At 38.6% G+C, this 23,617-nt stretch overlaps 1 protein-coding gene across 2 annotated transcripts in view; it reads right to left on the bottom strand.

The window, feature by feature from the left end:
* The window catches only part of SIK2 (salt inducible kinase 2), a 131,231-nt gene that overhangs the window by 95,680 nt on the left and 11,934 nt on the right, over positions 1–23,617 (bottom strand). For both annotated transcript variants that reach the window (XM_068988997.1, XM_068988996.1), the window contains exons 2-3: positions 22,075–22,191; positions 18,979–19,042 (exon numbers count right to left, since the gene is read on the bottom strand). In XM_068988997.1, the coding sequence (XP_068845098.1) occupies positions 18,979–19,042; positions 22,075–22,191 (181 nt within the window). The remainder of the gene's footprint in view (positions 1–18,978; positions 19,043–22,074; positions 22,192–23,617) is intronic.

Raw genomic sequence — 23,617 nt, 5'->3', positions numbered from 1 at the left:
ATGACTACTGGAAAAACCATAGCTTTAACTAGACAGATCTTTGTTGGCAGAGTAATATCTCTGCTTTTGAATATGCTGTCTAGGTTGGTCATAACTTTTCTTCTAAGGAGTAAGTGTCTTTTAATTTCATGGCTGTAGTCACCATCTGCAGTGATTTTGGAGCCCAAAAAATAAAGTCTGTCACTGTTTCCATTGCTTCCCCATCTATTTGCCATGAGGTGATGGGACCGGATGCCATGATCTTAGTTTTCTGAATGCTGAGTCTGAAGCCAACTTTTTCAGCCTCTTCTTTCACTTTCATCAAGAGGCTCTTTAGTTCTTCTTTGCTTTCTGCCATAAGGGTGGTGTCATCTGCATATCTGAGGTTACTGATATATCTCCCAGCAATCTTAATTCCAGCTTGTGCTTCATCCGGCCTGGTATTTCACATGATGTACTCTGCATATAAGTTAAATAAGCAGGGTGACAATATACAGCCTTGATGTACTCCTTTCCCAATTTGGATCCAGTCTGTTGTTCTATGTCCAGTTCTAACTGTTGCTTCCTGACCTGCATACAAATTTCTCAGGAGGCAGGTCAGGTGATCTGGTATTCCCATCTCTTTAAGAATTTTCCACAGTTTGTTGTGATCCACACAAAGCCTTTGGGATAGTCAATAAAGCAGAAGTAGATGTTTTTCTGGAACTCTCTTGCTTTTTTGATGATCCAACAGGTAACTAAAATACTGGAGCTTCTACTTCATTATCAGTCCTTTCAGTGAGTATTCAGGGTTGATTTTCCTTAAGACTGACTAGTTAGATCTCCTTGCTGTCCAAAGGACTTTCAGGAGTCTTCTCCAACACCACAGTGCAAAGGCATAAATTCTTTGGCATTCTGCCTTCTTTATGATCCAGCTCTCACAGCCATACATGACCACTGGGAAGACCACAGCCTTGACTAACGTAATTGTCTACCAAATCTCAACACATTTTTAAAAAAAAGAAAACAAAATTCAGAAAATAGATAATGTAAAGTTCACAATGTCTAGCATCCAATAGAAGAAAAAAAAAAGCATTAGACATAACAAAAAGCAGGAAAATGCAACCTATAGCCAAGAGAACAACATGATAGAAAACAGACCCAGAAATGATATAAATGATGGAATTATCAAACAGTAACAATGAAAGGGTTATTTTAATTTGCTCAGGTATTTAAAGGAAAACATAGTGATGAGAAAAAAAGTAACACTGAGAGGAAAGTATATAGGTTTAAAATCTTTCCAGACATAAGGCAATAAATCACATCTAAGAAGAAAGAATCGGAGATGGGGAAAAGAACCCATTATATTAATAGAACTTGGAAACAAAAAGTCTAATTGTTGAATTACAAACCTCCACTGACTGGAGACACCTGAAACCTCAGCAATGGAAAACACCTTGAATGAATATAACTGACCCATAAGAATTCCCCCCAAATTCTGGAACTGATGGCACAAGGAACTCTGAAAGTTGGTGTGAGTGAAGCTGAAACAAAGGTGATCAGTTGAAGATGTTTTAAGAAGCACTTCAATCCCCAAATCTTCTCATTCTCTACTCCAGTAGAAATCTAGAGGCTTAGTCTCTTAAAAGACTAAAACAGAGGGCTCCTAGCTGTAAGGATCCTAGGCCTAGCTGAGGACAGGGATACCACATTGAAAATGTGGTGGTCCTTTAGTCACTAAGTCATGGCCAACTCTTGCGATCCCATGGACTGTACTGTAGCCTGCCAGGCTCCTCTGTCCATGGGATTTCCAGAGTACTAAATAAACAGATGACCACTGGATACTGACAGGCCTTAGACTTCCTTACCCATGAGGTAACCAGGTTTTTACCTTGTGGGTAAAAGACTGGAAGAATCTTCTCATGGGACGCTGTCAACTCAGGAGTGAAAATATAAACATCGGGTATCTCCAATAAACGACACATACAGAGACTGGAGAAAAACTCATAACTGACAAACCCCATCCACTGGCTTAGTTTCCAGTCAGCCTCTTAGTTCCTTGTTCTTGTCAGGAACTGACAACTAAATATGTCTAGTAATCATCTAGAAAAAAAGTTTCCTAACATCAAATATATAGACCAAAACTTACAAACCAACAGAAGAAAGTCAACTTAAGGGAAAAAAGAAAAAAATACACTAAAATTATTGTTGCCCTCAGAGATCTGAGACATTGCAAAATCATCAAATAAGAAATAGGTGTTCTTTTTAAAAAACGATCAGGGAAAGAAATAAACATTAAGACATTAAAAATATGACAGCAAAAGAAGAGTTGGAAGAAAACGTGTAAAATCTCCCAGAATGCAGAGCAAAAAAGACAAAAACATTGGTATTAGGAGAATAAAAAAAAAGCCAAGGGCCAGTTCAGAAGGATTAATATCTGAGTAACAGGCAATTGTGAGAGAGAAAATCAGGGAAGAAAATTATCAACTAAGTAATTCAGGGCAATTTCCTAGAACCCAAAGCATATGAGTTTCCAGGTTAAAGGGGCCCACCAACAGCCCAATACTAAGAAGTGGGCTTCCCTTGTGGCTCAGGCAGTAAAGAATCTGCCTGCAATGCAGGAGACTCAGGTTTGATTCCTGGGTCGGTAAAATCCCTGGAGAAGGGAATGGCAACCCACTCCAGTACTCTTGCCTGGAGAATTCCATGGACAGAGGAGCCTGGTGGGCTACAGTCTATGAGGTCGCAAAGACTCAGGTGTGACTGAGCAACTAACACATGAAGTAACACAGACTTACACTAGGGCGCATCAATGTGAAATTTCGGAAGACTAGGGGTCAAGAGAAGTCTTACAAGCTCACAGACAGAAAACAAAAATCCTCAACAAAGTACCAGGAATTGGACCACTCAAAGTTTTTCAAAAGCAATCCTGGAAACTACAAGATAATGGAACCATGCCCTCATTACTCTGAAGGGAAAGTATTTAATTCTATTCCAAGACAAACTATTAAAAATTATGGCAGACATGCAAAATCTCAAGGCAAGTAAAGTGAAAGTCACTCAGCTGTGTCAAGCTCATGCGACCCCATGGACTATACACAGTCCATGGAATTCTCCACGCCGGAATCCTGGAATGAGGAGCTGATTCCTTCTCCAGGGGATCTTCCCAACCCAGGGATGGAGCCCAGTTCTCCCACATTGTAGGTAGGTTCTTTACCAGCTGAGCCAGGCATGTATGGTTTCAAACAATTTACTATACACTCTTTCTTCAGGTTTCCACTCAAATATGTATCAGAGAGGGTTTCCTGGACCACCTTTTATAAAAGAACAAATCTAACCCTAACCCTATGCGCCTTACCTTCTCTCCCAACCTGAAACACTCTCAGTAAAATATAAGGTTCAAGAGGGCAAGGACTATATGTTCACTGATGTGTTCTGAGCACTTAGAACTACATCTGATATACAACAGACTCTCTCTAAATAATATATTGCTCTGACAGAAATAAAAAAATAAATTTTCAGAAGCGGACAATAGAGCAACAGCAGTCAGACTACCTATTCATATAAGAGGATAAAATGTAGGCATTTTCAGAAATACAAGGTCTCAGCGGTCTCTTTCAGCGACCTCTTTCTGAAAGCAGAAAGATGTTCTCCAAAAGGGGAAGGGAATATCACTCTCTACGTAGACTACGGTTTCCCCATTTATCCTAAGTAGGTAATCTCTCTCTCTTTCCTCCCAATCATCAAATAAATCTACTTCTAATGTTAAGTGTTACTCACTCAGTCGTGCCCGACTCTGCGACCCCATGGACTGCAGCCGACCTCTGACCATGGGATTTTCCAGGCAAGGATACTGGAGTGCGTTGCCATTTCCTACCCCAGGGGATCGTCCCGACCCAGGGATTGAGCCCGGGTCTTCTGCACTGCAGGCAGATTCTTTACCATGTGAGCTATGAGGGAAGCCACCAAATCTCTCTCTGGTTCTCCCCTTTTACAAACAGCTTTCTCTGAATTAATTCAATCTTATTGAAATTCCTGAAAACAACGATTCCCACTTAAAAGAAATTCATGCTTAAAGAAACAGAAAACACAGACTGCCAAAAGCCTCACATTAACAGGAATGGGCTGGGTATGGTTCTGGCCAAGATCAGGACAGCCGATGCTTCTCTCTCCCTGCACTGCACTGTAGCTGAGCTGCGACCACAGCTGCCAGGCATGAGCGAAGTTCACTGCTCACGACACAGAAGGTCAGCTTTGAGCCATAACTAAAGGCAAGCTGCCAATAATCAGCAGGAGATAGCTGAAATTAATATAGAACTTAACAGGAAAACTGGACTGCTTTTCAGAAACTTGTCTATTCAATTAAGGCCTGTTACACTTCTATTTCCAAATATACGAAGCTTAAAAGCAATTTACTTAATCATCTCTGACAAATCTATTTCATTCATTAAATGCTCTGAAAACTCTGTTTCTTAAGATTTACAGACATCAGGTTTTAGACCCAGAAAAATGACTATTCACTCTACTGCAGTGGTCAAGTCACTTATTTCTTTTTTCTTTTTCAATTCCCTGGACAAGTTACAGTACTGAGCATGCAGCACTTGGTAAACACACACAATCCCCTCATTTCTGGATGACGCCGAGGTTCTGAAATGTTACATGGCTTGCTCCATGATGTTTATATTACAAGTTAGACCTGGGATTAGCACACAGACCTCACTTGGGATTTTTCTTTTAATGTCTGACCAAATTTTAGAAAGGTGATGGGAGACAAACAGCAACTTTTTGAATTATGAATCATGCTGACTCTTTCATGCAGTTAGTAGTTCCTAAAAGTTAACTAGAAAAATGTACAAGTAATCCAATTAGATAAGGTAACTATGTTACATGAATCAAATAAAAATCCAAAAGAAAATATCCTAAGTTTTATATCCAAGGACAGGCTAACTTTATCTGTCTGAACTTAACATTTGCCTACCCCTTCTGAACTGTATATTGGTTTAATATCTTTCTACACTGATATCTACCATCCTCAGGTACATGAAAGCAACATTTGCCTATACATCTGCATAATAGAGTATGTCCAGTTAATTAAGCTCATAAAACACATGATGAGCTGCGACTGCAAAGGCAGACAGGGGGCTAAATCATTATATCAATTCTATATGAACTCTTGATTTTACACACTGAAGGCAATGGGGAAGAACAGAACTATTTTAAGCAGAAAACTGACAAGGATCAGATCTGCATTTTAGAAAGATCATTCTGACAGCAACATGGAAGATGGATTAGAAGAGGGACAGATTTGGAGGCGAAGAGACTTTAGGCTGCTCAAGTTATTAAAGTGAGAAATGATGAAGGTCAAAAGTAAAGCCCTGATGGAAGACACTGGAGAGGTTAAGGACACATTTAAGCACTACTGCACCTGGGACCATAGTTAATAATTTTAAAACCCAAAGAATGAAAACTTAAATTCTGGCATTATAAAGTAAGGAAAACCTTCACAATTTATTTAAACCTATAATAAAAGGCAAATGAACAATTTGTAAAACATTACCTTTATGCTGTTAAGATAACCAAAAGCTGCAAAAATTGTCACTTAGGGTATCTGAGTAATCACGTGTCTAAAGGTATTTTGGCTAAAACAAAGCCCCCTTTCAGTCACCAGAGCCAGGATCCTAATACATTTCCACTGAAAGGGAAAGACAGGAAATGAATCAATAAAGCTCAGGCATATGCTTGGCCTAGAAAGATACAGAATATCAAGGAGCAGAAATCTGAAAACAAATGCCCTGAATAATTTAATTGCTGCTGCTGCTAAGTCACTTCAGTCGTGTCCGACTCTGTGCGATCCCATAGACGGCAGCCCACCAGGCTCCCCCGTCCCTGGGATTCTCCAGGCAAGAACACTGGAGTGGGCTGCCATTTCCTTCTCCAATGCATGAAAGTGAAAAGTGAAAATCAAGTTGCTCAGTCGTATCCGACTCTTAGCGACCCCATGGACTGCAGCCTACCAGGCTCCTCCGCCCATGGGATTTTCCAGGCAAGAGTACTGGAGGAATAATTTAATTACCAGGCCATAATCTGCTGACTGCTGGTCTAATTGTTTGAACAGTGCCCAAAGTGTCCGACAAGGTGACCACCCTAAGATTTTGCACCTTTTTCTGCGGGTGAATAAATGGACAAACATGAGAAATAGTTCTGAAGAATGCAGGAATCTTGAATAACTTTCATTAATCACACACATAATTCCAAAGGAAAATTTCAGAGTCAAAACTTTATATTTATAAATAACTCTAAGCTCTTTTCAGCAAATTCATTTGCCATTACATACTTCACCCTGCTAGATTAAGAAAATAATATCCTTCAGAGGTGTGCACTAACTGCTATATAAAAATTACTGATTAAATTTTTTAGCTCTTATCATTTTACTCCCAAATGGGTTATTTTAGGGACGTGGGAGTTGGAAGAAAGAATGTAACTGTGGGGTGGCAACTACCAGTAAGCACTCAAAAACTGCTCAGTACACTAGAGGAAGCCAATTTCTCCCTTGATTCAGTTAGCATTTCCTCATTCATGTTTATCTCTTAAAGAGTAGTCCAACAGCAAACTTCTTTCAAAATCTGAACAAAGAAGTACCTTCAGACTACTTCACCTGGCAGTGTACTTCTGTTGGCTGCACTGAGTAAATAAGGTGTATAAGGTCAAAGTAGACTATTACAACATTCATCCAACAGGTGTTTATAGAATGCTGGGTATTGTGCTAAGTCCTCAACAGGAGCTCACAATCTAGCAGAGATAAAAAGATACACAAGAACCTTGAATAATAATGAAAGGCAGTATGTAGGCAAATTTTAAAGTGAGTTATATAGGAAAGAGAATGAAATGCTTTCAAAAGAGGAAATCAGTATGGAATTTCAACTAGGCCTTTAAAAAAGACAAGACTTGAATATATAGAGTGAAAAGAATGTTCCTGGGCTCCAGATCAACGAGAACACAGATCTGGAATCAGAAATTCACATGTTCTGAGAATCAAAATGAAGATTAGCCTAGTTATGGGTTTTGTGGTCATTAGATTAGATTTGGTCATTAGAGTTGGTAAGAAGTCCACCAGCCAGTTTTCCAAAGTACTGAAGACAAGGGTTCAAATTCTTCCTACTTCCATTAAAGGCAAGGAGGGAAGATGGGACCAGAACAACACAGAAGCTCGATCAAGGAGAACAGTTCCATACACTATTGTGGACAAACTGTTACACGCTTTGCCTGTTTCTAGTTTTAATGATCATTTAATTAATTATGATTAAATCAATTATATCCTTCAAGATTCAATTAATTGACATGCTTAAGGGGATGAGGGGGAGGGCTCAGAATCCTTCAGGCAGAAGAAACAGTAATGTGCAATGACACTGTGACAGAAGAAGCTTGTTAAATTCAAAAAACTTTCAGAAGGCACATAACCAGTTAGCACAGTGGGGTCATTCACAGCCCAGCCTCTGAAGTCAGGCTCCGTCTTCAAGCCTTGGTTATATTGGTTATTTGCTTGCGTGCTGTGTGCCTTGGGCAAACTGTGTAACCTGTTTCTCAGTTTCCTCTATCGTAAAATGGAAATATTCGTGGTCCCTATCTTATAAGGTTTTTGAGAGGACAAAGTGACACAGTAAATGAACAGCAGAATGTCCAACACATGGCAAATGTTCAAGGAATGATAGTCTTTGTTGTAATTGTTCTTAAGGCTCAGACAAATCATCTTTACTGGCCTTGTTCAAGTTCCTGGACTTTATTCCAAAAACAATGGAAGCCTCTGAAAAGTTTTATCAGTTCTAATCAGATTTTGGTTTTAAAAAGATAGCTTACTTAGTACCCGCTATTAGAAACCTCAAAGGAAAATTTTATTCTAGAATTTATTACTGAGAAAATGGTTTTCTTTCTTTAAAGAATAGGCATCTTTTTCTTAGATAAAATTCTGTAGATGGCTACATCTTCTTTTCATTTGAGAGCCAGAAAGCTTAGAGCCTAACCTGAAGCTCTTAGGCCCTTACTGCTTCTGTGTTCTCTTCCTTCACTTTCCATAGCTGTTTTCTACTCTTATATGTATTCTCTGATTCAGTTCCTTATTCTTGTTTCTATTTTAGAATGATTATCTTTGTATTATTTTCATTTAAAGCTTTTTCAATCATCTGCAGAATAAGGTGCAATCTAATTAACCAAACAAAAATTAAGGGCATAAAGACCGTAGCCTCATAATGCAGGAATCATGCACTGTAGATGCATTCTCAGCATGCCACCAAAATCACTCTTTTGGCCTAAACCTAGTCAGATGAAGCAAGAAAACCAGATGGCGCAGGAAACCTCTCTCTATGCAAAGGAGTGGGTGAGGAGAGATGAAGACCCGAGGCCTTTCCTGAATGAGCAGGGCACAGTCAGGGCAGTCAGCACCAGAAGCACAGGGAACCTGCAAGTGGTGAGGTGTAGCAAGCTACGCACAGACTCAAGGTTAGAGTTTTAATTTTTCATATATGCATGGTTTTTTTCCAAAAGTACTTCACCCTCGTCTTAACCTTCAGCTGCTCCACTGCTCTGTTTCTCGGCTCCTGAGACTCCTTTATTGCTTCACTCATCTCGCTCCTGAACTCGGATCTCACGGTTAGCCACCACTGGAACGTGTGCGGGCCTCTGTCCTCGTCCCCTCCCAGCATCCAGCCTGGCTCATTCACGGTGTCCACTGTTTCCCCTCCTGGGTTGGAAAGCACTGCTCATTGGGAGTCTACCATGAATGCCCTCCCACAGAGCTAATGATCGATGCTTTCATTCATATGAACACCACCAGCTGCTCTGAACCCTTCCCCACACCACAGTGTCTAATGGATCATTCTTTCCCTGATGTCTCACTTGCTACACTACAGAATTAAGTCTACTCTATACAAACAAACTCATCTTCCTTCTATGTCCCCCAAAGTGCCTTTGTAGCCATGTCCTTGGCCCGAGCTTTAATTCTCAATGAGCGTGCACCCCTGCACACCTTCTCAGAGGAGGAGGAATTCCTCCCCTCTAAGCCGACCATTCCCTCTGTGCTCCTGACAGAGGGAATGGTCGGTTTCTTGTCTAACCTTGGACCTTGTTTCACCAACTGTTTCTTCTTTCCTATCTATATTCTTTTCTTTCCTAGCTTCTTCAAACACTAAGACCACCACCACAAACCGTGACACATACTGAATTCTACAGACCCCAATTTACCCCTCAGTTTTTTCCTTCTCTCCTTTCTACCTTAAAAAAGCCTCAAAATAAGTTTCATAATACCTTCCTCCCTTTTCTCACCATCCATAAGCCCATAACCTTTTGAAATTTGGCTTTATTTCCCAATTTATTGAAAAGTATTCTCTTCAAAGCACTGATGATCTCTCTTTTCCCGTTTTTGACCAAAAACATTTTACAAAATTGGCTTTCATCTTCATCCTTTCAAACTTATGCCAAGTAAAAAATAAACATCACACACCCATAGATTAGTTTTTCCCAACTTGGCTGTTGTTGTTGTTTAGTTGCTAAGTCATGTCTGACTCTCTTGCGATCCCCTGGACTCTAGCCCCCAAGGTGTCCACGGGATTTTCCAGGTAAGAATACTGGAGTAGTTTGCCATTTCTTTTTCCAACTGATGATCTCTTAATGACCAAACATATTCCTCTTCATTCTAAACTTCTCTCTTGTCTAATAAGGACAGAAGCTATCCTCACTTTGCAAGACACTCTTCTACTTCACCAAGTCCTTTTTGCCAACCTGCCTTCATAATCAAAACTCAATTTTTAGCTGCCTTCTCTCTGAGGTCTCATTATTAATTAAAGCTTCACTCATACTTCTATAGATAATTCTCAAATATATACCTATGTTACTAAACCCCCCCTCCTTTTTTTTGAGAGAAAATGATTTAGTGAGGTATAATCTGCATTACAACAAAGTGTAAATTCTTAGAAAGTGATTTAGATGAGTTCTGATCATGGTATACTCTGTATAACCACTACTCAAAACAAAAATCAACATTTCCACTACTCGAGACGGTTGCCTCTTACCCCTTTCTAGTCGATTTTCCCCTCTCCCCAGAAACAATGAAGAGAGACAACCACTTTTCAACCTCATTAACATTGATTAGTGTTGCCTGTTCTAGAACTTCACACGAGGAGGACCATAACAGTATAAACTCTTTTCTGTCTAGCTTCTTTTGCTCAGCATAACGTAGGATTTGTTTATGTTGTTGCATGTATAAGCAGTTCATTCCTTTTTATTGCTGTGTCATCACCCACTGTATTCCTATACATAATTTGTTTTGGATACATTTTCTTCTAGATGGACATTTGGGTTGCTCCCGTTTGTGAAAAAGGTTGCTATGAATATTCTTGTACAAGTCATTTTACGAACATTTGTTTTCATTTTTCTAGAGTAAATACCTAGGAATGGAATGGTTCAGTAACAGGGTAGATATATGCTTAATTTCTAAAAAACCGAGAAATAGTTATTCTGATTTGCTATACATCACATTAGACTCTCATTGCCAATATATGAGAATATTAGCTCCTTCATATTCTCACTAGTGGCTGATTTTATTTTTTGGAGCTCCAAAATCACTGCAGATGGTGACTGCAGCCATGAAATTAAAAGATGTTTGCTCCTTAAGAAAAGCATGACCAACCTAGATAGCATATTAAAAAGCAGAGACATTAACTTGCCAACAAAGGTCCGTCTAATCAAGGCTATGGTTTTTCCAGTGGTCATGTATGGATGTGAGAGTTGAACTATGAAGAAAGCTGAGCGCCGAAGAATTGATGCTTTTGAACTGTGGTGTTGGAGAAGACTCTTAAGAGTCCTGTGGACTGCAAGGAGGTCCAACCAGTCCATCCTAAAAGAGATCAGTCCTGAGTGTTCATTGGAAGGACTGATGTTGAAGCTGAAACTCCAATACTCTGGCCACCTGATGCCAAGAGCTGATTCATTGGAAGAGACCCTGATGATGGGAAAGATTGCAGGCAGGAGGAGAAGGGGATGACAGAGGATGAGATGGTTGGATGGCATCACCGACTCAAAGGACATGAGTTTGGGTGGACTCCGGGAGTTGGAGATGGAGAGGGAGGCCTGGCGTGCTGCAGTCAATAGGGTTGCAAAGAGTCGGACATGACTGAGGGACTGAACTGAATTGAACTGATTCTCACTAACATTTACTATAATCTTAAAAATGTAAAATATTCTAGTTGATATGTAATGTTATCTCACTGTGACTTTTAATTTGTATTTCTCTGGTGACTAATTATGTTGAGAAATTTTTCATGTGCTTATTGACCATTAATATATTTCTTTTGTGAAGTGCTTGGTTCTAGTCTTTTGCACATTGTTAAATTGGGTTGTTTGTCTTTTTTCTGTTGAATTTAAGCTCTCTTTTGAATGTCATTTGCTTCTATATCTTCAACTGCCAACAGCTCACATCAAACTAGATGTCCTGATGTTATCTCTGACAGCACATTTAAAATCTAATTTGTAATTTTCTAGTTGGGAATCAGGTCTCTCTGTTGCTGTCATCCACATCACAAATATTCTTCAATTATATCTGCTTTAAATTGTAACTCTCTCTATTTTCCTCTCTTGTGAACTGACAGATTATAATTATTAATGTACAGACTCAGGAACTGCATGGTTCAAATTCAGACTTTCCCACATATTTGCTGTGTGACTTTGGAAAAATTACTGAATCTTTCAGTGCCTATCTTATTATAAAAGGTTTTTGTGAGGCTTAAATAAATAAATCATATAAAGTACTTTAAATAGCACCCAACGAAAAGGAGTACTCAATAAACGCTGTTATTTAGGAAATATCTCTTGCCTAAAATCTTTTCTCAAGAATCTGACAGTTCAGTTCAGTTCAGTCGCTCAGTCGTGTCCAACTCTTTGCGACCCCATGAACTGCAGCATGCCAGGCTTCCCTGTTCATTAGCATGCCAGGCTTCCCTGTCCATTATACTCAAGTCCATTGAGTCGGGGATGCCATCCAACCACCTCATCCTCTGTCGTCCCCTTCTCCTCCTGCCTTCAATCTTTCCCAGCATCAGAGTCTTTTCCAATGAGTCAGTTCTTTGCATAAGGTGGCCAAAGTATTGGAGCCTCAGCTTCAGCATCAGCCCTTCCAATGAATATTCAGAATTGATTTTCTTTAGGATTGACTGGTTGGATCTCCTTGCAGTCCAAGGGACTCTCAAAAGTCTTCTCCAACACCACAGTTCAAAAGCATTAATTCTTCAGCGCTCAGCTTTCTTTATAGTACAACTCTTACATCCATACATGACTACTGGAAAAACCATAGCTTTGACTAGACAGACCTTTGTTGGCAGAGTAATGTCTCTGCTTTTTAATATGCAATCTAGGTTGGTCATAACTTTTCTTCCAAGGAGCAAGCATATTTTAATTTCATGGCTGCAGTCTGCAGTGATTTTGGAGCCCCCCAAAATAAAGTCTGCCACTGTTTCCACCGTTTCCCCATCTACTTGCCATGAAGGGATGGGACTAGATGCCATGATCTTAGTTTTATGAATGTTGAGCTTTAAGCCAACTTCTTCATTCTCCTCTTTCACTTTCATCAAGAGGCTCTTTAGTTTTTCTTCATTTTCTGCCATAAGGGTGGTGTCATCTGCATATCTGAGATTACTGATATTTCTCCTAGCAATCTTGATTCCAGCTTGTGCTTCATCCAGCCTGGCATTTCGCACAATGTACTCTGCATATAAGTTCTGCATATAAGAATCTGACAATTAACATCTTAATCTAGGCATTCAGCCTCCTATCTCTAGACAATAAAATAATCGCCTAAATCGCTTCTTTCCTCCTTTACTTTACACTACATACCCTTGTTGGATTTATCTTCCTAACCAAGTCCTCACACAGATAATTACCTTTTGGCTCATCTTCACCTTTTGGCTCACAGATGCCCACTCTAACAAATCATCCTAAGCCTTTATCAAAACACTCAAGGTTTTTCACAACTGACTCTACACACTTCTCTAACATATGCTACTTACTTATAGGAGTAGGTAAAGAATTCAAGAAGTATTCAAAAAACTGTACCTTAAACAGAAAAAGCCAGAAGCTGCAATATAATCATATTACTTAGGAAAATGGAAGCAAATCTGAATTAACCAGCTGAAAGAAGTACAAGTGGCAGCCCCTGTGAAAGGGAAATAGGGGTGGGGAAGAGGATGGGAAACTGGCATTTTTTGGTAACAAATCTGGCAGAATTATTTAACTTCTTACCCAAGTACATGTTTAACTTTTGTAAAAAGAAAAACTTGTAAGATAGAAAGATACAGACCAAGAAAGATGGAAAGAAAGAGACTGAAGACGGGAGGAAGGGAAGAAGGAAGGAAGACTAATTATTAACGGAGGCAACTGGTTATCCATAACTAAGGATCATCTGTGGACCTATGTAAGGCATAATTGGGCACATTCATTTACTTAGTGGAGCACCCTATTTGCAGACTGAAGTTTGAATTTTATCCAATAAGTAACAGGAAGGTAAGTAAAGGTTAATGAACACAGCGGTAATATAATAAAAATAATAGTTGGGAAAGATTAAATAGGAAATATATCAGAAATGTACTTGACTGGAAAAGAAATAGAGGTGGTAAAATATGAGGTTTTCATAATTGAGATGAGGTGATGAAAGTCTAGATAAAGGTGATGACTGTGGAAAACAGGATTTAATTTTCAAGTTATTTTCCAAGAACACAAAGTATGACTTGCTGGTAACCTAAACTAAAGGAATGGGGAAAAAAAAAAAAGGTGTGTGCTGGGGGGAGGACACAGGGACTTCCCTGGTGGTACAGTGGTTAGAATTTACCTTCCAATGCAAAGGATGTGGGTTCGTTTTCTGGTCATGCAACTAAGATCCCACATACTGCAGGACAACTAAGCCCATGTCCCACAACTAGGGAAAGCCTATAGGCCCCAATGAAGACCCATCAACAGCCAAAACAAAGGAAAAAAAAAACCCACAATGCCCTCCAGCACAGAGGAGGCACTAAAGGTATTTGTAAAGAGTAACCTCAATAATATAAACATGAACAATAGATTTTAACATATAGTTCTTAATACACAGTTGAACATTACATTTGTGTCATCTAAAACAGACTGAAAAGATTTGCAGCTCAGAATCTACTTGGAATGTTATATATACATTTTCACTACTTGATTAATATTCTATGGACTTCATCTTCTCACTTTCTATTTTACTGTCCTTGTGGTTACCACGTCAGAAATTGGCTTTGCTTGCAACTACTTAAATCTACAGCTTACTGTGTCTTATCTTCCACATTTACTCTGGCCATTTTATATTCAAAATAAACTTTTTATATTAAAAATCTCAAAATTATGCTTCAATTTATATAAAACAATGTGACCCAACTTTAATCATCAAAGGTCTAAGCAAGAAGGAGTAACTGAGAATTTTCTATTTTCATAAAAATGACATCTAACACATAATAGCCATTTCTCTCTAGTTTATCGATAAAATTGCAGCCTGAAGCTTGAAAAAGTATTCCAATGAATAAAGACTTCAAAGGCCTTCCCCTGACCCCACTGCCCTTCTCAACTACCTTACCCCCCTTTTTTTCCCCTCTCTTTGTGAGGAAGAAATCCTTTTAAGAGCTGTGTATTTGGCTCTCTCTGGTTTTCTTCTCTCATTTGCTCTTCAACATAGCTTTGGCCAATTCACTCCACCAAAACTGCTCTTACCAAGGGCCAGATACAATGGTTAAACATCGCTCCTCATCCTTCTTGACTACCAGCAGCATCTGATACAGACGCTCACCCTGTCCTTCTGAAAACACTTTCTTCATGTGTTGGTTTTCAGGACACTGCATTCTTTTGGTTTTCTTCTCTTCTTCTTTGCTGGTTCTTCCAAGTTTTAAATGGTTGACTGCCTCAGGGATGAGACATTGGTCTCTTTCCTAATATTCAATATTTGGATGGTTTTCATCTGTCAAGAAATCCTACTGATTCTACTCATCCAAAACATACCATTAGCATACTTAGCACCATGCGCACTTCTGCTACCCTGGTCTGAGCCATCATTATCTCTCTTACCTGGGCTCCCATTTCCATCCTTGCTCACTATTATCTATTGCTCACTACTATCTATTCATCGCAGCCAGTGATGCTTTAGAAATATTAACTTAGGGACTTCCATGGTGGTCCAGTGGCTAAGACTACGTGCTTCCAATGAGGGGGCATGGATTTGATACCTGGTTGGGGAACTAGATCCTATAAGCTCTTGTTGTTGTTGTTCAGTTGCTCAGTCATGTCTGACTCTTTGCGACCCCATGGACTGCAGCATGCCAGACTTCCCTGTCCTTCACCATCTCCCACAGCTTGCTCAAACTGATGTCCATTGAGTCAGTGATGCCACCCAATCATCTCATCCTCTGTGGTCCCCTTCTCCTCCTGCCCTCAATCTTTCCCAGCATCAGGTCTTTTCAAATGAGTCAGCTCTTTGCATCAGGTAGGCATAATACTGGAGTTTCAGCGTTAGCATCACTCCTTCCAAAGAACACCCAGGGCTGATCTCCTTTAGAATGGACTGGTGGGATCTCCTTGCAGTCCAAGGAACTCTCAAGAGTCTTCTCCAACACCACAGTTCAAAAGCATCAATTCTTTGGCACTCAGCTTTCTGTATAGTCCAACTCTCACATCCACACATGACTACTGGAAAAACCACAGCTTTGACTATACAGATCTTTGTTGGGCCATAAGCTCTGGGATGCAGCATTAAAAAAACATATATGTGTGTGTGTGTGCATATATATATAGATTAGATGCAATCACTTCTTTGCTCAAATACCTCTCTAATGGTTCTCTAATTCTGTTGAAGGTAAGAATCACATTCCTTACGTGGTCTGCAAAGCCCCCAAATCTGCCCCACTGCTGCCTCACCTCTACCTGTCTGATCTTGTCTGACCTTTCTACTGTTCCTCCGTGCTGGCTCTTCCCTGTTGCTTGCTTCTTTCCAGTTGCACTGGCCTCCCTGCTATGCCTTGAACACGCCAAGCACACTGCTGCCTCAGTACCTTTGCATTTACTCTTTCCTCTACTGGGATCACTCTCATTTCCCTACATCTTCCACTCTGCTTTCAAGTCTTGGCACAAATGTCAGCAAGGCCTTTCCTGACCACTCTGTCAGACCACAAACAACTCTCCCACTCCACATGCCCCCTTCCTTTCTTTCTTATTTTTATAGCATGTACTGCCACCTAGTATACTATATACAATTTACTTATTTTGCGTATTGTCTCTCTCCCCACAATAAAACCTAAGGTTCCTGAGATAAGGAATTTTTGTCTGTTTTTCTTATTGAGGAATTCTTCCCACACAGAAAAGTCTGCGGTATACAATCAGTTTTCAATAAAGATTTCTTGAAAGACAATTAACATGGGGTAGCCAGCATTGTAAACTAGACTTTTTTGGCTTCAAGCCCACACAATTCTACTAAAACATCAGTTAAGAAGCCTCTAGTTGAAACAAATAGCTAAAGAATTTAAATAACTTGAAGACACAGAAATAATAATAGCTATCCAAAATGAAATGCAGAGAGAAAGAGGAATTTTCTAAATTAGAATCAGTGAGCAGTGGGAGGACTTCAAAGAGCCTAATATATGTGTAATTGGAGTCTCTGAAGAAAAGGCCAGAAGAATAATGGCTGAAATTTTTCTGAATTTCATGAAAACTTAACATTCACAAATTTAAGAAGCAACAAACAGCAAACCTAAGAATCATGAAGAAAACCATACAAAGGCACATCATAATCAAACTGTTAAAAACAGTGATAAACAGAAAATCTTAGGAGCAGCCAGGGAAAAAAGGGCACTTTATATACGATATATAAAGGAAAAAGATGACAGCAGATTTCTCGTCAGAAATAATGCAAAAGAGAAGACAGTGGAGCAATATCTTTAAAGCACTGAAAGAAAAAAGTCAACCTAGAATTACATATCCAGTACAAGTGTCATTTAAGAATAGACAAAATAAGGATTATTTTAGATACACAAAAGCTTAAAGATTTCATCATCAACAGACCCGCTCTGTAAGAAATGCTAAATGAAGTCCTTCAGGCAGAAGAAAAATGATGCCAGATAAAAAAGTATGTATCCAAATAAAAGAATAAAGATGAGAAAACAGGCATCCACATATAGGGATATGTCAATGGTAACTCCACTAGTAAATGCATGAATTTTAAAAATAATGAAATCTCTTTAAAACATAATTAACTTTTTAAACAAAAAGAACAACACTGCATTTTGTGTTTCATAAAACAGGTATAAATAAAATGTATGACAAGACAATAAAGGCAAGGAGGCGTTAAACAGAAGTATATCATCAAGGACTTCTCTGGTGATCCAGTGATTAAGAACTTGCCTTGCAATGCAGGGGGTACGGCTTCGATCCCTGGTCCAACTAAGATTCCACCTGCCATGGGACAACTAAGTTTGTGTGCACAACTACTGAGTCCACGTGCCCACATGACACAATGAAGATCTCAGGTGCTGCAACAAAGACCTGACACAGCCAAATTAATTAACTCATTAAAAAAGAAGAAGTATATTATTTTAAGGTTCTCGCTAGTGGTAAAGAACCTGTCTGCCAATGCAGGAGATGCAAGGGATATGGGTTCAACCCCTGGATCAGGAAGATCTCCTGGAGGAGGAAACGGCAACCCACTCCAATATTCTTGCCTGAAAATCTCATCAACACAGGAGCCTGACAGGCTATAGTCCATGAGGTCACAAAGAGTTGGACAGGACTGAGTAACTGAGCATAGTAATATATACTATATGTTAAGTGGTGAATATTATTTGAAGGTAGTCTCTAAGTTAAAGACTTACACATGAATGTTCACAGCAATTCGTGTGTACTAGCCAAAAACTGAAGCCAACTGAAATGTCCATCCACACACAAATGGATAAGCAACCCGGGGTATATTTACAAAATTATATACAACCTACAATAAAATGAAATGATACGCTGATATGTCCAACTAAATGGAAGGATCTTAAAATAATTATACTGAGAGAAAACAGCCAGATGAAGAAAAGGTACAGACTACATGAGTACCTTTAAACTGCAGAAGAAATAATCTATAGTGACAGAAAACACATCAGTGCTTGCCTAGTGGTGAAGTGGGGCAAGAGAGATTACAAAGGGTTACGAAGAAACTTTGGGAAGTGATGGTTATCTTGATGGCGGTGATGTGTCTGAAAACTTATTAAACTGTTCACATTAAGTACACACAATTTATTGTATGTGAAGTCCTCAATAAAGCTGTTTCAAAAACAATTTTGGACTTAGGTTAAAAAACAAAATATTTAGACTATTTATGGTGTTCTTATTCCATAAAGTAACAATAAAATAGATGAAAGCTAGAACCAACAAAATAGTTATAATTTTTAAGAGTTAGAATAGATCATATAAACCAAGTAATCAAATATTTTTTATTAAGAAATAAAGAAACTGTGAGTCCCAGAGAGGTTTAGTGACTTCCCAGAGATCTACAGCTAAAGTTAACAGCGTACTAAACCGTAAAATCCACAACAGCAGGGACTGTTATTTAGGTCACCACTGTATCCCCTACACCTAGTACAATGTCTGAGACATAGTACAAGCTCAATAAATATTTGTTGACTTATCTTTTACCCTGTAAAAAGAGTGAAAAGGAAGATTAAAAGAATTTCCTTTGTAGTATGACTGAAAGTTTCCCGCAACTTTGATTTTCCAATCTCTTCAACACAGATGAGAGAATTAAGCAATAGCTTTAATATCATAAATATAAGAGAACAAATTATATTCTATATTTTTATCTTACTGTATATTTTATTATAATACTTTAAAATTTCTAATTCACATTAGCAACTTTTAAGCAAGCAGGAGAATTAATAGAAAATACTCTATTCAAAAAGCTTACTGACATTTTTCAAATTAAAATATTGAAAGAAATGTGCTTACCAAAAATTTCTCCATTTTTGGCATATTCTGTCACAAGGTACAACATGCTTTTGGTCTCCATTACCTATTGATAAGTAATTCCATATTAGTTTGACAGGAAAAGATTGCTATTTACTACAACATTCTGTGATATTGTTGTTGTTTAGTCACTAAATCATGTCCAACTTTGTGACTCCATGAACTGTAGCTCGCCAGGCTACTCTGTCCATAGGATTTTCCAGGCAAGAATAATGGCATGGGTTGCCATTTCCTTATCTAGGGGATCTTCCTGACCCACAGACTGAACCTGCGTCTCCTGCATTGGCAGGTGGATTCTTTACTACTGAGCCACCAGGCAAGCCCTCTATGGAATTACCTAAATTAAAACAACTAATGAAAGTGTCAAGTTATGGACGATTCAGAAGCTGGTGATGTTTATAAGACTGACAATATCCTTATCCTAATACCTTTGCGAAAACTCTAGATTGTGCGTCTTCCCAGCGTGGTTTACAACCAGCAGCAGCAGCACTGCCCCAGACGCCTGTTAGAAGCGTAAACTCTCAGACCCCACGCCAGACCTACTGACACAGATTTACACTTTCACCACACCTTCAGCAGACGCCCATTCTTATTCAAGTTTGAAAAATGCGGATATAGGTAATAGGAGTTTTGAAGAACAACTTTTTAACCTCCTCAGTGACTTTTCTAGCTGTGTTATATGGTAGATTCTGATTAAGAAACGAATAATAGAGCTGTTAATCTGGCCTGTAACCTAGCTAATCTGTCACAGTGTGGTAATCCTCTTACTACACTTTCATATTTTTACAAAGTACTGTTATTTTAAAACATTGTTCAAAATCTTCTTCCACAGTTCCAATGCAATACATTTTTATTTAAATTAGTTTTTCTAAATCTAGAAAGGAACATACATACTGGCACATGCTAGTAAATGTAATATTTAACTACTATCTACTGAAAGGCTAAAAACCAATTCTGCTCTAACATTCAGATTTAAGACTGTTCTAAAACATGCTAGAAAACTAAGGGCTACCTACAATTTGGGTCTAAACAAGTCAAAGAGTAAGTCAATGTAACTGATTACTGGAGTTCAAATAAGCACAGAATTATCATGTGAATCATGGCAGCTTTTGGTTTGTTTGCTTTGTTTATTAATTGAAGTATAGTTGAAGAATCAGGAGAAGGCAATGGCACCCCACTCCAGTACTCTTGCCTGGAAAATCCTATGGATGGAGGAGCCTGGTAGGCTGCAGTCCATGGGGTCGCTAAGAGTCGGACACGACTGAGCGACTTCACTTTCACCTTTCACTTTCATGCGTTGGAGAAGGAAATGGCAACCCACTCCAGTGTTCTTGCCTGAAGAATCCCAGGGACGGGGGAGCCTGGTGGGCTGCCATCTCTGGGGTCGCACAGAGTTGGACACGACTGAAGTGACTTAGCAGCAGCAGCAGTTGAAGAATCACGGTAGTTTTAACCTCAGTTTGGGCTATGGTTCATCAGACTTCTAAGCATGTGATTAGTTTATTACAAGCATCCTCTTTAGGGGAAAAAAAAAAGCTTAAAGGGAGAAGTACTCTGATATAAATTTGACCTAAGAGGCCCTCCACAGTTTTAGATCCTTAGGAATTGTTTTGAGTGGCACATAAACCAGAGTCTCTCATTCTCAGCTAACGGAAATGCTCTCCAACAGTCTCCACAAGGTTTAAATAAAAAATCTCTCTCAATAAAGCCAAATATGTATGTATATGTATGTATACATGTAAATGTATACATACACACATATGTAGATGTATTTATGAATATACACATGCAGAGACACAAACTGTATACTTGTGCCATTTTATAAATACATACATTATAAAATGAACACAAGAAGATAAACAAAAAAGATAAACAGACTTGGAAGTTCTAATTTTTTTTTACTATATCCCAAGGGACACTTGTGCTAACCAATCTGAGCGCACAGAGTAGTGTTCTGGACTTCCAAGGGGGTGCTAGTGGTAAAGAACACACCTGCCAATGCAGACGTAAGAGACGTGGGTTCCATCCCTGGGTCAGAAAGATCCCCTGGAGGAGGGCATGGCAACCCACTCCAGTATTCTTGCCTGGAGAATCCCATGGACAGGGGAGTCTGGCGGGCTACAGCCCATAGGGTCACACAGAGTCAGATGTGACTGAAGTGACTTAGCATGCATGCATACAAAAGCGTGCTAGCTCCAGCTCACTAAGGGAGGGAGAAAACGGCTCTGACTTTTAAACCAATTTCTGCAGAGTAAAAATACTCCTACCATCACTGATTTTGAGCTATTAGCATGTTAACTGACTCACAAAACTTCTGAAAATTTGACAATCAGCTCCCACAGCAAGTATAGGCTGAGCACAGCACATCTCTAAGGTCACACACTGCACTTTGGAGAGCAAAGTCATAGACTAGCAAGCACCCTATAACATTTTAGCTTAAAAATAGTTTTCTAACATAAAAATTTTAAATATTAATGAATAGAAATATAAAATGTTTTATATTACATTACCATTCTTAAACATAAATTTATAAATCTGAGAAAAATCTTCCTTTTTAAAAACATGGCTTATACTTGAAACTCATGCAGTTTATTTAATGAAAATTACACCTTAATAAGGTTATTTTTTTTAATGAGTGATTTGCTTTACCTGATAAAAGAACCCTCCCTTAAATAAAGACTTGACTTTAGGTATTATAATGTATGTCACTAAAGTAAGTCTATTTTAGCCTTTGTAGTTTATATAACATAAACAGCATTATTTTTTAAATAAGCAAAACTGTTGTATCCATTAAACCACCCACCACTAAAGCCAGCAGGTTTAAGCAGATTATCATAAATGCACAACTACAAACTTTGAAAGTAAATAACTTACAGTCTGAGAAACAACTTAAAGTTAAGCTGGTAGTAGTTTTTATCTCCTAATTTTTAACTATAGAGAAATGGAAGCATTCATATTAATAAAGGCATATAATTATCTTTTTAGAGACTGAAAAAACTAACATAAAAGAGAAAAATGATGATGTAAAATAGAGTACTGAATGTGAGAAGCATGGAGAAGTATAAAGTTAAGTCATACCTGATAAAGTTTGATTATGTGAGGGTGGTCTAACAGTTTCATTATTTTGACTTCTCGGTAGATTTTCTCAAGGTTCACTTCATCCAGCTGAGATTTGTCTATTATTTTTATCGCCACCTGCATCCCAGACACAAATAAATACAATTAGTATAAAATGGTTAACATTTTCCAGTTACAAATTTTTAAAATAAATGACATCTAAGACTCTACCAGTACGTAGGTCCCCATGACAATGATGATAAATGATGAATAACCCTTTAAAGCTTTATTTTAATGTGTTATGAAGAAAAATAGCCCTTTAAAGTTTTACTTTAATAAAACATAATTCTCTTTTGCTACAACTGTTAACTCCTTACTCCATTTAAAAACTGAAGAAATAAAGTCTCAGCAATTTCAACAAGTTGTCTTTCAATGCAAAGTACCTATAAACAAATCATCAACCAAATAGAAGATAGCTTCTATGATAACTGAAATACAATTTGTCTAGAAAAGCAATGGATGGGTTCCAAAGTATACTGACTTATTTTTCTGGGAAAAAAAAAAAACAGTATAAAAATCCAACTGCTTGAAAAATGCCAATTGGATTAAATTTTGTTTTAAAAATCACGTGCAAAACTTCAAATGTTAGTAATTATATGAAATTTTTACTTAAAGGAATACGATTTTCAAAAAACATGGCCTCTTCCTGTCATAGCTAGACAGAATAATTTGAAGGCGATGCATCTGAAGGTGAATAACTAGGCAGTCATAAAACAACAACTGTGCAATTTTTTTCATGGAACCAAAAATAACTATTTTTTTTAAATTCAGTAGGCATTTAGTTAGGAAATAAGTCATTCTGACTTAAATAAAACTTTCAGATAATTGGGAAACACCCAAACTTAATTATAGTAAGTTCTGAAGAAATTCTGAAATGTACTTCACATTCTACCCAAAAGCATTCTGAACATAATTCAGGTTTTATGTTGTTGTTTCAGGATAATTTTTAGTATCAATTCTTGTATTGCTGGCTTCCCAGGTGGCGCTAGTGGTAAAGAACCTGCCTCCCAATGCAGAAGACATAAGAGCTGTGGATTCAATCCCTGGGTCAGGAAGATTCCCTGGAGGAGGGTATGGCAACCCACTCAAGTATTCTTGCCTGGAGAATCCCAAGGACAGAGAAGCTCAGTGGGCTACAGTCCAGAGAATCACACAGAGTTGCACACGACTGAAGTGACACAGCACAACACTCATTTTATTGCCATAACATTTATAGTTCAATACTCCTACAAAGTAACCAAGATAATTGGACTCAACTTGTCAATTCACTGATTTGAATTCACCAGGCTGATTCCTTAGTGGCTCAGACAGTAAAGCGTCTGCTCAGAAGGCAGGAGACCCAGGTTCAATTCCTGGGTTAGGAAGATCTCCTCGAGAAGGAAATGGCAACTCACTCCAGTATTCTTGCCTGAAAAATCCCATGGACAGAGAAGCCTGGTAGGCTACAGTCCAGTTCAGTTCAGTTCAGTTGCTCAGTCATGTCCAACTCTTTGTGACCCCATGA

The sequence above is a fragment of the Capricornis sumatraensis genome, chromosome 16, assembly GCF_032405125.1.
Source record: "Capricornis sumatraensis isolate serow.1 chromosome 16, serow.2, whole genome shotgun sequence".
In the NCBI taxonomy this organism is placed as follows: domain Eukaryota; kingdom Metazoa; phylum Chordata; class Mammalia; order Artiodactyla; family Bovidae; genus Capricornis; species Capricornis sumatraensis.
This window is presented reverse-complemented; position numbering and strand designations above follow the sequence as displayed.